We start from the raw sequence: 13,702 nt of genomic DNA, 5'->3' as shown, positions 1-13,702 counted from the left end.
CAACATCTTTGTAGCAATCAGGGGGGGAGGTGTGGAAACCCCCAGAGGGCAATGTTAATTTATTGAACTTTTTATGAAAGAAACTAGCAAAGTACTTTTAAAAAAGGTAATCTATTTTTACCGATATCGGGGGGGGGGGGGGTACCCCTGCATTCTCCCCCAAGACGATCAGCTTTTAGAGCTTTCGTGTATGGAAAATGGAAAGAAAATCGTAGAAGAGAAATGTAACATAAATATGGGAGGACTAGAGTAAGAAGGATATAAAGCTGGAGACGTGGGGAAAAATGCGTGAAAAATCAGAGCGATATGGATCAAGCGTGAACAACAAATTGGGAATGAAAGAGGCCTGACGGCACGCTAAGCGAAGAGTGAATAAGAATGGTAAGAGATAATAGAAGAAACCGTGAAGGAAAGAGGCATTCAGGCAATACGTCTGCGAGAAGGAAAAAAAGAAATAGATGCGTATGGAATCTTGAAAGCGACGTTAAGAAAGGACGAAATGGTGGCGCATAAAGAACGAACGTTAAAGAACGGAAAAGTGAACTAATTGCTAGGTAAAAAAGAAGTAATGAAGCATTACAAAGGAAATAACGTGAAGAAAAAGACAGAATTCGTAAAGAAACGCACGAGTGAAGCAGACGTGCAAAGGGGGTGAAGAAAGAAAGAGCAAAGAAAGGAATCGTGGTAAGAGCGCATAAGGCAAAGAGCAACTGAGAAGGAAGGAGATACACAGAAAAAAGGCGCAGTGTTAGTACGCGTAACAGAAATGAGTGTAAAGGAAAAAATAGTGCAAACGGAAATCAGGATTGAGATGTTATGAAAGAGAATAGCTGTGACGAATGGGCGTGAGAAAGTAATAAAACCTGCACGACATATATGTATACAATGGAACGATGCAGAAACAACAAAGACAAAAAAAGAGGAACGAGGGAAGTCGCGAAGGAAGTGAAATCATGGAAACAACGTAGATATAAAAGAGAAGGAGCGTGAGTAGAGAATAGAGGCACAAACAAAAAGGGTGAAGAGCACTCATAATCGCTAATAAACGCGCCTATAGAAATTTCTTAGAAGGTTTGGGAGACTCGCTTTCCTCAATATGGTTCTTGCTATCGCCAGACATACTTTTGTTAATTTTCGCTATGAAGCGCTGTATGTGTAAATTTTTCTACAAATTCAAAAGCAAATGTTTGACACAACATGCGCTAAACCTCACTGTCTGGAGCGTCACGTGTCTGTCCGACTCCGGCGTCCCTATTAAATTGACCAGTAACTTTCTACAGAGGTTGGTGACGGACTTGGGGGTTGCTGTAGGGTTACTATTGGAGTGGGGGTTGGAAATTGTTATTACCGTAGATGGCATAGTCACTGTAATTACAAAATTTATTAATACAAGGATATGGCTGTTAGGATTGTCTGTTAGCCGAGGCTGTTGTGGGCCGCCATCTGCCCCGGAGGGTTAATCCATGACGTGACGACCCAACATTGAAAGCTAATACAAAGCACCAAACGGATTACAGTGCAAACGGTATAAAATAGTCAAAGAAAAAATAGATCACATAAGAGAAAACGTCGTAATTAACTCAACTAAGGCCTGCTATACATAAAACCATAAAACCTTCTTCCCTCATTTTCCTGATTTCTCCATTAAAGAGCAGTCTTGCAGTTTGACAAGATAGTGATTTGACTTAACCACCCTTTCGAAGTGGAAGCGATATTGATATTTGATCAATTTGGACATTAATAAACAAATATGAATCTTGGGATCGGCGATTCTTCAATCTCAAACTCATTAAGTGAATATTTCGCATACTTTGCGAACGATAAAAAACATGAGAAATACAGACGCACGAAAAGCGTTAGCGCAATAAAAATGTTTAATAACACTTGCCAACCCCAACCGACACTGACCTTGTTATACTAAGCAATTAGAACTCGAAAGGGATCTATTAAACACTGAAAATGATACGAAATTAAGTTGTCGATTACACTTATTAACAATCATAATGTTCACCAGAAGAAATAAATTGAGTCAAGTCCAATTTGCATACCGAAAATGTAGAAAACGTTATGATTTACGGCCATTATCTCGAAGGATTTTATACTCCGCAGTTAAAAAACGGGCGTTTCAGGAATGTATCGCAATTTATTTTTCTCTTGCGGTAATTTCCTAGTTAATTGTCCAGTATTCTAAGTCCCCGAAGACGCGAAGAAAAGCAGTTTCCTCGACTACTCTCTTCGGCGAATCGCGGTTGATTAGTAAGTGGTGGTATTAATGAAAATAAAAATAACTAATTATTTTCATACCGTAGCGGCGTAGATATTTCATAATCAAGATAAACCTAGTAATTATAATAGTAATATAGAAAGGTGAAGAATATCATCTCCGCCGCTAATAATAATCGAAATGAAACAGAAAGACCGCCTCCGTAAAGTACAGCGTGACGTCCATTTATAACTGTGAATCAAATGGAAAAAAGGCACCTTATCGACATTATGGAATATTAGTAGTTATTTTATCATCCGCAATTAAGTGTAGGTATAAATACCCTATGGGGACAATCGATAGGTCATTACCTGCTTGCATGCAGATATTGTCGCGTTTTTCTTCAGAAGTGCCTTCGACTTCACGCTTCAACAAATAAAACACTAAACTACATGATGGGAAACATAAAACATTATACGCCATCATAACGCAAATGAGAATATGAGATTGAAATTATCGGCGGCGTGGCGTGCACGTGTGAGGTCCTCACCATTCATCCATTTTGCACACCTCAATCCGTACCACTAAAAACTAACACACGTTGAGCATTATCATTTTAATTAATTGGGGAAAATTGCATTTTACCTCTGGCGTTACTTTTTCAGGGTGCAGCTGCACAACAGAAATTATCTACAGTGTCAAAGCTTTGACCTTACACTCGACCAAATAGCCGAACATTGGGCCATATCTAAGTTGTCCTCAAATCGTTATCAATCTTTTCTCAAAATCGTCCAGACTCAAGTTGGTCACAAATTATGTTGATGAAGCTCCTCCTCCTCCTTAAATTTCTCACATTTCTTTCACGTTCGTCTCAAAAATCTCATTTGAATTATCTCTGAATTTCCTTTTACACTTCAATTTCTCCTTCAGTCAAGTTCCTCAAATTATTATTTAGACACCTGGGTAATATCAGAGAAATTAATTATGAAAGCTCTTATATGAATCGTAATCTGGGCTCGATTAAACACAAAACTGATCATTTACACACGACACAAACCTATTCAACAAAAATCAATTAATAATGCTGAAATAAAAAACCGTCTCCCTTTCCTTCCTCGATTATAGACTTAAATTAAATGAACTTCTTGTAGTAACAATTGAATATGGCTCTTTACTGATGGATGTTTCAACTCAACGATCACTTTTTAGAATGGTGTCACTTATGTGTAACCTGCCCGACTTGACAAAAGCACTCACAATAATTGACTATGCACGTGAGTATGATTTTCCAAGTTTTAATTTTACATACCTAAATGAAAAAAAAATGGTTGATTGATCGTGCATATGGCAGTCTTGCGGAAGGTAATCCAAAGATACAAAATTTCTCGGAACTTTATCCTTTTTTGGTGCATCGTTATATTTTACAAGTTACGAGCAAAGCACCATTTTATTAATACAACTGTTTGGGGGTAACGAGTTGACCAAAAATTTGGAAACAATTGGTTAGATTACCACGAGCAGGAGAGAGCTTCACTACGTAAAATTTTGCACTTTAATGTTCCTTAATGATTTTTCTAATGGGTCACTTCGGCTTGTTTTACGACTACTAACAACCAGAGTTAAATCCCTTCTTCAGGTCCAGAACCGTAAAATTTCAACTAAGAATTTTTAACTTTTGATTTTACCTATGATACTTCTAAACATTTGTTTAGATAAGTGACTGTGATATTTTTGACGATGTGTAAGTACTCCATGTATGTTAGCCTGAATATATATTATTATTATTAAAAAAAAAATAACAAAAAAAAATAACAAATAACAATCTTTATTAGACGCCACCTTGGCAAAAAAACCTTTTTACAATTTAACTTATAACAATATAAAACTAAAAAGCATCTATCCCTTCTTTTCTTGAAAATTCACCTCCTATTCTCCCTGGCATTTCCACTTTCGTACAGTTCCATAACATGCGTTCTTCTTCCTCTCCACAGATTCTACATTTTCTTTCTTTTTTGTCTCTATTTCTCTTTCCCTCTCTCTTCATTTTCGCATCTAAACCTTGCGATTTTAATATTTTGTCTTCTTTCTCACAAATATTTTAGTAACCACTTCCTTATTAAGTCTTTATCACTACTCCACGTGCGCTCTCTATTTTCACCCTCTGTTGTTATATTTGTGCATCCAGGTCCTTTTTTTCCATCCCATTCTTCATCTTTTCTCCTTCTTTTCTCCCCCTTTCGTAATATTTTTCTCTGTGTGCTTCCCTCATGCGTTCATCCTCGTTGTCAAGCAGTCTTTGGCCAATTCGCTTTCTTTATTTCCCCTTTCCTCCCTTATTTTTTCCATTTGTGTTTTTTCCTCTAATATACAATTTGGTGTTCTTCCATTTAACCCTTCTTCCAGTTCCTCCTATTCCTTCCACCCTCAATATCTTCGTTCCGTACATGAGCACCCTTCGCACCATTGCATCGAATAAGTACTTTCTTATCTATCCAAATCCCCACTCTTGTTTCATCGCTCCCGCCCCTTTTTCCTTAACCTCTTCTATGCTTCCCTCGCTCCATTTCCTTCCTATCCCTTCCCAAATTTCACCATCTACGACTTTTCTACATTTAACTCCATTCCTTTCCTTTGCCGGTACCTTTCCATTCATTGCCTTCAACTGATCTACCTCTGTTGCCATGATCACTGCGTTGTCTCGTCTCTCCCTGCCGATTCCCTTTCAGTCTTTTTAATTGCTTTTCGTTCTTCTCTTTTCTTATCTCATCTCCTTCAACCTCTTCGCTACCTACCTCTTTCATAGTCTCCTCTTTCTCCTGTGCTCCTTTTAGAGCTTGAAAAAAATTGTGTATCTATTCCTTTAATTGTATTTCACTCCCTCTTTTCTTTTTCCTCTGTTTATCACCTTTCAAAAATGCTTTTCTGTTTTTATTTCCCTAATTTTCTTTTCGTATTCTTTCTGTTTCTCCATTCAGCTTTCTTTCTTTTGTACTTTTTTTCCGCTCTCTTGCCTCTTTCTCCATCATTTCTCTATATCTATGTCTGTCTTCTGTACACTTTTTGTCTCACCACTCCTTTCTTTTTTCGCTCCCCTCCCCATCAGTGATTTGTTTCTACGTTATTCCTTTTTGATACTCTTCTTTATATTATTCCACTCTTCCGATTTCTTCTCCTTGTTCCTCTAGTCTCCCTCTATACAGCGCCACCGTGTCTCTTGTCCATTACTGTATCCCTATTCGTATCTGCGTCTTTTCATTTCTTGATCTTCTTATCTTCCCTTTTAGACTGAATTCAATCGGTTGGTGACCGATTCTATCCTTGTTCCTACTTCAAATTCAATCTATTTCTTCTCTCATAGTTCCAGTAACACTTTTCCCTCTTTGTTGCACACCTTATCCCTTGATTTTCTGTCTTATCTTCTGTTGTTTGTGTCTGTAATCCCCCCCCCCCACGCCCCGAACCTACTCTTCTGCTATTAATTTCTCCCTCCAAGCCCCGCCCTTTCCTCTACCGTTCTTTTCCTCCCCGTTCTTACTAATACTCCATCAGCTGTATTCTTCATCTTCTACCATCAGTTTCCTATATCGCCATCTTACTTTCTTTTCCTTTCCGCTAGCTCTAATTCCTCTTTGTACCCTTCTTTCTTTACTTGTCAACTATGTTCGTATATCCTGCTCCTCTTTAACCTTCCCTTTCCCCCCATACCCGCCCTCTTCTTTTCTCATGTTAATCCCGAGATTATTTCCTTCAAATATTCTCGCGTCTTTTACATTCGCTTCTACTTGTAGGTTTTCTTTTAGCTATTTCTCCGTTCTTACTCTCTTTCCTTGTGTCCTTTACTGCTGTTCTTTATTTTTTTTTGAATCATTGAATTCTTGTTTTTCCTTATCCCTTTGACTTTCTCTGCTCTTCATTTCCTTCTTTAATCCTCCTATTTCCTCCATCACCTTCTCTTTCATTTTATCGACTTCCTCCTTTACCTCTTTAGCCGCGCTTCTGATTTCTTCCTTTACGCCTTCCAGCAATTTCTCAATTGCTTTCGCCATGTTTTCCTCTTCTCCTCCCTTCAAATCGCTCAATTCTCCTTTTTCTATTTCGCATTCTCTCGCTCCCTTCTCTCCGCGTCCGCTTACGTTTTCTCCGGTGATCTTTCTTCCTCCTTCTAAACACTTCGAACCACTCTTCCTCTTTTGCATCTTTCCTATTTTTAGCCCCTAGACTAATGGCTGGCCGCCTCAACAGCTAGGAGGCATGCGTCCCTCGCAGCCACTTCACTAATGGGCCCTCCAAGCGAGTGTATAGTTAAGTAGACGAAAAATGATATAAATTCCAGACATATCTGGTAGAGAGGTTTCCGAAACTTATTAAGAGAACAATACTTCATTCAAATTAAACGACGAAAAAACTCACCACATTTGCACAGCGGCCCCAAGGAATAATATAATTTATTTGGAAAACCAATTCAACCGCTAAATTTTTATACTTTGTGAAATTTCTATGATACGCAAAGCCCCTTAAAAGTTTCAAAATGTCTTAACTTCTTCAGAACGAAATTTCGAAAAAATTTAAATGTCAATTTAGAGCTACCGTTACAATGTACAAAAAAAGTTCCCCACAATTTCATATTGCTATGTAGGGAGAGTAACCTTCTTCCCTAAACCACGAATAATTCGCCATTGCCCCCAATTAAATTAGGACATTCACGTAGGTCACCACATGTGCTAGAAGAGGCGGTGTAAAGTTAAATTTTCCAGTTTAGGAGGTGAAAGGTATTTTCCTTTTTTAACCCATTGCGCCCTCCCAAACATTTTTAAAGTATTATTGAGATGGAGTGAATTTTGCCTCGTTGTTCAAAGCACGGAACATTGGGAGTGCGTATCCAAGTATTTTGTATTTTTTCAGTTTCGGAGTCCTCCTTTGTTTTATCACATTATGCTATCCCAAACTGATTTGCCGTATAGATTTAGTATTTAAAGAAGAAGTGTAAGAGAAGTCAAGAATACAATCAAAGTTCACATGTACCACCCCTAAAAAATCCATTAAAGAAATATCCGTATTTATCTAGGATCTTTTTGATATCAAGTGCTCTTACGTTAAAGATAAAGTCGAAAAAATGTTTTTGATGTGTGAAAAATATTATAAAATCATCAATAGTGTATTTTGTTTAAATTTCGTTGATCATCATTTGAAAAGTTGCAGGAACATTTTTCAAACCAAAAGGCATCCTGAGGAACTAAAAGTGTCCTTGATCCGTTGTAGTGTTTCAACTATCATTTTATGATATGGCTATTGACGGAGCAATACGCAAAAATTAGAAATCGATCACTCAAGCTCTGGTTTATCCCATCGAATATTGACGTTTAGAATTTAAATGTTAACTGTGTATAGGTGCTAATTGACGCCATAAATTTGGCAACTTCCCCAAGAAAGCTCCGAACGTATATGGAAAACAACGACGCCCAATACACGATCCTGGCGGTCATTAGCAATTTAATAGTTACGAAATTTGTAGGCAAACAGCTAAAGGCTTTCCGTTGCCGGGTAATTCGTAAGAGCCTTTCGATGTAAAATAAGGACAAAATCGTAACTTTTTTAAGTGGCGGTTAACGAGACAGGAAAAATGCGAGGAGAAGAGATAATTTCTTAGAAGAGGATCATTTATCTGAATATAAAGAGTTAACTTCAGTGACCAACGTGTATCCCGCTAAGGTGACATTAGCAGCATATATGTTTGTGCGAAGTGGCCACAAGGCCCCTGAAGGCCGCCCAGTCAGTCGACCCCAAACATACGGTCACATTCACATCTGATAGCGGAGAATGCCGCACATACCCACTTTATAAATATAACCCTGTACGCTGCTCATTATAGTCTCTTTTCATGTATCCGCGACATGAACGTGAACGTTTATTTCGTCCCATTCCGGTAGCAACCCTCGTCATTTACCCTTTCATCAACCTCCGATGGGGTATTTGAAAGTCTATCTATATTAAAATCGCCGAAGCACAACACAAAACTACGTGAATTTCGAAACTGTTACTTTATCATTGTTTATATCTCAATGACAACAGGTTGTAATTTACATAAAATATATCGCACCAGATTCAACAAAACACGTGTATTTCGAATATAAAATTGTAACATGAGGGCGCACCCACCGACAAAATGCTACATGAATACTTAACGAGGAAAAAATGTGACATTCATAATAATAATTCTTATTAAATTGTTCCCATTTTTCTTTTTTTCTGACAATTACCTAGAAGTGACTGCAGTTTTCATTTAATTAATGCAAAGGTGGCGCAAACTAATAATTTTTAGGAACCAGTTGTTGTTGTAATTCGGTAAGAAAAAAATACGGATCTGATTCTCGTATCCCTCGTTTCGTTTTTTTTTACTGTATTCAATACTGGGTACACTATGGAAATGGGTAGGGCGCCAGTAAAATTGGTAACAAATTGTGCGCCTTTTAAAAAAAGAAGAATTAGGGAGAATGTGGTCCATTAAGTTAGCAAGGACCATTTCCGGCAACGTGACGTAATCAACGGCATGCGTATAACGAAGGCGGGCTTCCCCAGAAAGGCGATTGAAACACTGCTTCGGATATCTCATTTGCTCTGTTATATTGGATTAAATTTGAATCGATATCATTCCAAAATTTCTGCACATTTCCAGACTTGTGACACGTTTCTGAAACATTTCCAAATATTTATTAATTTTTCTAAACATTCCAAAACCGTTTTTACACCATCTTAAAATTGGCTACACGTTCCTGAAACATATCCAAAATTTCTATAATTTCGTACAAATTTCCAATATTTATGAAACGTTTTCAATATTTCGGAAGCATTTTTGGAATATTTTGAGGCATTTCCAAAATTCTTTAAACATTCTTGAAACACATTTTTGCGCACTTTTCCAAAATTTTGGAAACATTTCTATATCTATACATATCCAAAATTTACTCAAAAACTTCCAAAATGTAATATGTATAAATTTAGTTAGGTACGTGGTTTTATTTATTTGCAATTAACTATCAATGAATTAATTAATTTATTACGGAAATTATTGTTTATCACTTAACAATTTATAAAATAACACAAGCGGATCGAAGTTGGAACTGAACTGAACTGAAATACGTTAATTTGTTTATATAGTAAACGGCAATTGTTCTAGAATATTCTTAGAACACTTTGGAATGTTCTAAAATAAACACGTCATTTTTCCCGGAAGGATTGCGTCACATCTATCGGGATTTCTGAAATATTCGCTACAGTATATTCATGTATTCGTATAATTTTGTGTACATTTTTGATATACATATTTCTAAAATATCATTCGAAGCGTGTAAGACTTCTCTCACTTCCACCCCCTTTTATTATTTGTGGTGTACCTAAAGCTTTCAGTTCCCATAGCAGCTTCATATAATAGCCAGTGGTTTCGTTAACCACCCCATTATTTAGGGGCGCGTTTGCGTATTTAAAATATCACCGATTTTAATTTCTCAGCTGGGAATATTAAATGTACCATAACGTATATTTTTTAGCTAAGACGGGTAATAATCTCCCGTAGTCGACCACAAGCAAAAAAAAAAACTAAAAAACATCGGCGTGGTAACAATAATCTTAATAGTTCGTTGATTTTGCCAATACCTCTTTGTATTTGTTTTTTTAACAAAAACTCGTCTAGCGGCACAGACTGCATAAAAGAAAAAAAGACACGTAGTAAAGTAGGTGGCTTTAGAACGAAAAAGAAATAAGATGAGAATGAAATTGTTATAGTGGCGTTTCACGCTCAACTTGACGTAACGATAAATGCAATCAATCTCAAAATTCTTTTTCTTCACAAACCACCTTATTATATTAAATTGCCGTCATCCTGTCCTTTCTTCTGGCACTTTATTAGCCATCCATGGGTAGGAACCTCTCCAGAATTGGAAGTTGTGTACGTTATTTGATATCACTTTAATGCATGATTTGATCGTTGTCGCTATAAAAAACGACACACTGACCACATTTTATTTTTGGAGAGTTTCAAATTTCATTTTGAGCTAAACGTGTGAATGCAACTAATTTAAATAAGCATACATTGAGACTGTCCTTTTTTTACAGAGTTACGAGTATAGTAATAGAAGACGTTTGTCAACACCAAGCCCGAGCCCAACGCGCGAAGTTCAGCGAAATGGCAAATCCGAGTCGACCCCCGGTAGCTGGTTTAAATCTATCGATCGATTGTCACGAAAAAAATCGAAAAAGGTAAGATCAAAGGTACTGATTTACAGGTGGTTCAAACTGTTTTCGCAGGACGAAAAGGTAGCATTAAGTGAAGACGAAATCGCTCCGAAACCGACACCGACAAAGAATCTACGATTTTTTGGTGATACTGACGTCGAATCGAACGACAGCCTTCGCCATAAACCGACGAAAACCCACTCGTCCATAACAAACTCGAACTATTCGGAACGTGTTCGAAGCCAGTCCAATCGAGATTTGCAAAACATCTCCGAAGAAAGGCAAACACCCGAGTACAGCACTCCTCTCAAAAGTAGCAATCACAGGTCCCTACTGAATATATCCGAATCGGAAAGAGATTCGAAAAATTCACGGGTCAGTGTGAAACCCCCCATATCACCCAGCCACAGGCCGAGGGAGCACCATGGGCACGACGACAGAGGAAGGCGTCGACGAAACGAAGTAAGCTCCGTAGAGAGCTCGACAGAAGGTGACAGCAGCCAACAATCGCAGAGAAGCGTTGTGTACCTCCACGCGGCTACAGTTGGAGACATACCAGGTCCCGGTTATTTGAGAAACGGGCGCCGCGCCGCATCACGTGAAGAATTGGCATCGAACGGCTCCAGTAACATCAAACCGCAAACGAAAACACTGAGCCGTTCGTTTTCCGTTTTGGCACCGTGGAAACCGCGCCATTACAAGGAGTCGTACGACATTGACTACACGCAGTACCCAAAAGTTGCCAAAAACGGTAAATACGAACAGCGAATCAGCAAAAACAGCAATAGTCGTAAGGACGGCTCGTCCACATTAAAGAAGAAGGCAAACGAAACCAAACGGTCCAACCAAAGCTCATCCACGCTAAACCGCAGATCGCAAAGTAAAGAAAACGTGTCCTACACCCTGCGAAAATCCCAAGAAGACTTAGGCAAGGGTTCCAGCATGACGCTGTACAGAAAAAAAGACAAGCAACCTAAGGAAAACCTTAGGTATGCAAAGGACAAAGAAGACAAGCGCATATCGTCGAAGAGCATATCAGTCGAATCATTAAGCAATCACAGAAGCGCGGAAAACGGTAGAGACATCTCTAGGTCCGTATCAATGCCACGCGATCCAGAAAAATCGGCTGGCTGGTTTAAGTCGAACAAAAAAAGTAAAAAATCGGTCAGTTCGCAGCGACTCTAATTCGGTTTCGACGGCTAAAAATTCATCAATGCATTTGAAGAGAAGTACAAGTTGACGTGCCATTTGCTATTTAAATACTTCCCTTAAGTAGTTCTCTCCAATTTAATAAGACGCGTTAAATTTTTCAGAGATGGACTGGGCTCCTCGTATAAAGTGCCTATGTTTATTCAATTTTCTTTTCGTTACGCCCACGAGACCTAGTGAAAAGGAACTTGAATTTTGAATTGTTTTATGCATGGATTCTTTTTTAGTATTTTATGTGTTACCTTTTTATTTGTAACTTATAAAAAAAGCCTTATAACGAAATGCCACTCACAGGTGCTATATAGTTGGATTTACGGTAGATGTAAGAGTACTATTAATTGTAAATGTCGGGTAGGTTTCAGTTAATATAGAAATTTTAACAAAACAAAACTGGCGTTAATTTGTTGCAGTGAGTTTCGTATAAAAATAAATTGTAACTTTATTATACGTACCTATTAATCGATTGACCATGGTAATGACTGTTGTATAAATTTTTGTTTTCTGTTATTTGTAGTAGTACCTATTTTTAAATGTATGTTAACAGTTGTAAATGTAAGAATGTGCTATATTAAAATGTAATCTCTAATTTTCCTATCTTGTTTTTTTTAAAGCGCTACTTTTCAAGAAAATTGTAGGCCTTACCTATATCTTTGGAAATTCGTTTTGAGTGAACTTATAGGCCTTTGCATTTTCATCAAATCAAAATGAAAAGTTATAGACAAAAAAACCAATGTTTTCCCGAGAAATTTTGGTGTAGTCGATTTTTGGTAAAAAAGGAAGGTAGGTATTACACTGCCTTTTTTTGAGGCTCGAAGAGAAAATTGTCTCAGATCGACCCGGAAAAAAATTTTTCTTATAGAATGGGGCCTGTAGAATCCATAATTTCAAACAGTTCCAAGATAGAATGTGGCCTGTAGAATCCATAATTTCAAACAGCTCCAAGATTGGGCTACTAGTTCAAAAGTTACAGCCCTTTGAATTTTCTTTCGAAATTGGTTTCTAGTCTATAACTTTTGATTGAGAAGTCTGATCGAAAAAGTACGAATTGTTTTGGATTCTACGCACCCAAATTAATAAGAAAAAGTGTTTTCCCGAGAAATTTTGGTGTAGTCGATTTTTGGTAAAAAAGGAAGGTTATACACTGCCTTTTTTTGAGCCCCGAAAAAAAATTGTCTCAGATCGACCCGGGAAAAAAATTTTCTTATAGAATGTGGCCTGTAGAATCCATAATTTCAAACAGTTCCAAGATTGGGCTACTAGTTCAAAAGTTACAGCCCTTTGAATTTTCTTTCGAAATTGGTTTCTAGTCTATAACTTTTGATTGAGAAGTCTGATCGAAAAAGTACGAATTGTTTTGGATTCTACGCACCAAAATTAATAAGAAAAAGTGTTTTCCCGAGAAATTTTGGTGCAGTCGATTTTTGGTAAAAAAGGAAGGTTATACACTGCCTTTTTTTGAGGCCCGAAAAAAAAATTGTCTCAGATCGACCCGGAAAAAAATTTTCTTATAGAATTGGCCTGTAGAATCCATAATTTCAAACAGTTCCAAGATTGGGCTACTAGTTCAAAAGTTACAGCCCTTTGAATTTTTTTTCGAAATTGGTTTCTAGTCTATAACTTTTGATTGAGAAGTCTGATCGAAAAAGTACGAATTGCTTTGGATTCTACGCCCCAAAATTAATAAGAAAAATTGTTTTCCCGAGAAATTTTGGTGTCGTCCATTTTTGGTAAAAAAGGAAGGTATTACACTGCCATTTTTTGAGGCTCGAAGAGAAAATTGTCTCAGATCGACCCAAAAAAAAAATTTTCTTATAGAATGGGGCCTGTAGAATCCATAATTTCAAACAGTTCCAAGATTGGGCTACTAGTTCAAAAGTTACAGCCCTTTGAATTTTCTTTCGAAATTGGTTTCTAGTCTATAACTTTTGAATGAGAAGTCTAATCGAAAAAGTGCGAATTGTTTTGGATTCTACGCCCAAAAATTAATAAGAAAAAGTGTTTTTCCGAGAAATTTTGGTGTAGTCGATTTTTGGTAAAAAAGGAAGGTAAAACACTGCCTTT

At 37.4% G+C, this 13,702-nt stretch overlaps 2 protein-coding genes across 5 annotated transcripts in view; both read left to right on the top strand.

Moving 5' to 3' along the window:
• The window catches only part of LOC116159659 (uncharacterized protein DDB_G0283697), a 175,118-nt gene extending 163,030 nt beyond the window's left edge, over positions 1–12,088 (top strand). For all 4 annotated transcript variants that reach the window (XM_031472686.1, XM_031472685.1, XM_031472687.1 and 1 more), the window contains 2 exons: positions 10,313–10,456; positions 10,505–12,088. In XM_031472686.1, coding sequence (XP_031328546.1) covers positions 10,313–10,456; positions 10,505–11,617 — 1,257 coding nt within the window. In that variant the 3' untranslated portion in view covers positions 11,618–12,088. The remainder of the gene's footprint in view (positions 1–10,312; positions 10,457–10,504) is intronic.
• Positions 1–13,702, top strand: part of LOC116159660 (beta-mannosidase-like) — a 503,499-nt gene that overhangs the window by 485,303 nt on the left and 4,494 nt on the right. The window lies entirely within an intron of this gene.

Source organism: Photinus pyralis, unplaced genomic scaffold (assembly GCF_008802855.1).
Source record: "Photinus pyralis isolate 1611_PpyrPB1 unplaced genomic scaffold, Ppyr1.3 Ppyr1.4_LG1, whole genome shotgun sequence".
NCBI classification, from domain to species: domain Eukaryota; kingdom Metazoa; phylum Arthropoda; class Insecta; order Coleoptera; family Lampyridae; genus Photinus; species Photinus pyralis.
This window is presented reverse-complemented; position numbering and strand designations above follow the sequence as displayed.